Below are 984 nucleotides of genomic sequence, written 5' to 3'. Positions count from 1 at the left end.
GGGTGACGGTGACGGGGGTGACGGTCAGGGGGTGACAGTGACAGGGGGTGACGGTGACAGGGGTGACGGTGACAGCGGGGTGACGGTGAGGGGGGGGTGACAGTGACAGACCTGGCAGCTGGGTCGTACTCGGACCAGACACGCTTGAACTCATCCAGGTGATGGGGGCCGAGGATGGACCAGTCCCGTGTCAGGTAGTCGAAGTTGTCCATGATGACGGCCACGAAGAGGTTGATGATCTGAAGGTGGGGGGAGGCAAAGAGTGCTGTGGGGCAGCTGTGGGGCAGGGAACTCGCCGTGGGGCAGCGCCGTTGGGGGCTCACCAGGAAGGCGCAGAGCATGAAGAAGCTGATGAAGTAGACGATGGCGAAGTTGCTGCCGCAGGTGAACTCCTCGCCGGGTCCCGCGTCCGATTCGGGGTCGCAGCGCTTGCCGGGAAGGCTGGCCAGCATGATCTCCTGCCAGGCCTCCCCCGTGGCACATCTATAGGGCCAGAGGGGCACCTATGGGGCTCTGCAGAGCCCTTCTGGCTGCCCCATATAGAGGGAGGCTGGACCTGACCCCTGTACCCTTTATGGTGACCTTACAAGAAGTCTGGACTCCAGAGGAACCCAAAAGGAAACGTCCAGTGACACCCAGACCCTCACAGGGGCCCTATAGAACTCAGAGACCCCACAGAACCATCCAGTGACCCCCAGATCCTCATAGGGGCCCTATAGAACTCAGAGACCCCACAGAACCATCCAGTGACACCCAGACCCTCATAGGGGCCCTATAGAACTCAGAGATCCCATAGAACCATCCAGTGACACCCAGATCCTCATAGGGGCCCTATAGGACCCAGAGATCCCATAGAACCATCCAGTGACCCCCAGACCCTCATAGAGACTCTATAGGACCCAGAAATCCCACAGAACCATCCAGTGACACCCAGACCCTCATAGGGGCCCTATAGAACTCAGAGACCCCACAGAACCATCCAGT

At 59.9% G+C, this 984-nt stretch overlaps 1 protein-coding gene across 1 annotated transcript; it reads right to left on the bottom strand.

Annotated features, from left to right (window-relative positions):
- Positions 1-58: 58 nt before the first annotated feature.
- On the bottom strand, positions 59-967 carry LOC104915989 (voltage-dependent L-type calcium channel subunit alpha-1D-like; the record flags this gene model as incomplete). Its single annotated transcript, XM_010726958.2, has 2 exons — positions 324-967; positions 59-239 (listed from the first exon to the last, which is right to left on the bottom strand). Coding segments are annotated over exons 1-2 (310 nt in total), but the record flags the coding sequence as incomplete, so codon positions are not given.
- Positions 968-984: the final 17 nt, after the last annotated feature.

This window comes from Meleagris gallopavo, unplaced genomic scaffold (assembly GCF_000146605.3).
Source record: "Meleagris gallopavo isolate NT-WF06-2002-E0010 breed Aviagen turkey brand Nicholas breeding stock unplaced genomic scaffold, Turkey_5.1 ChrUn_random_7180001863115, whole genome shotgun sequence".
In the NCBI taxonomy this organism is placed as follows: domain Eukaryota; kingdom Metazoa; phylum Chordata; class Aves; order Galliformes; family Phasianidae; genus Meleagris; species Meleagris gallopavo.
The sequence above is the reverse complement of the archived record's forward strand: the minus strand, read 5'-3'. Positions and strand labels throughout refer to the sequence as shown.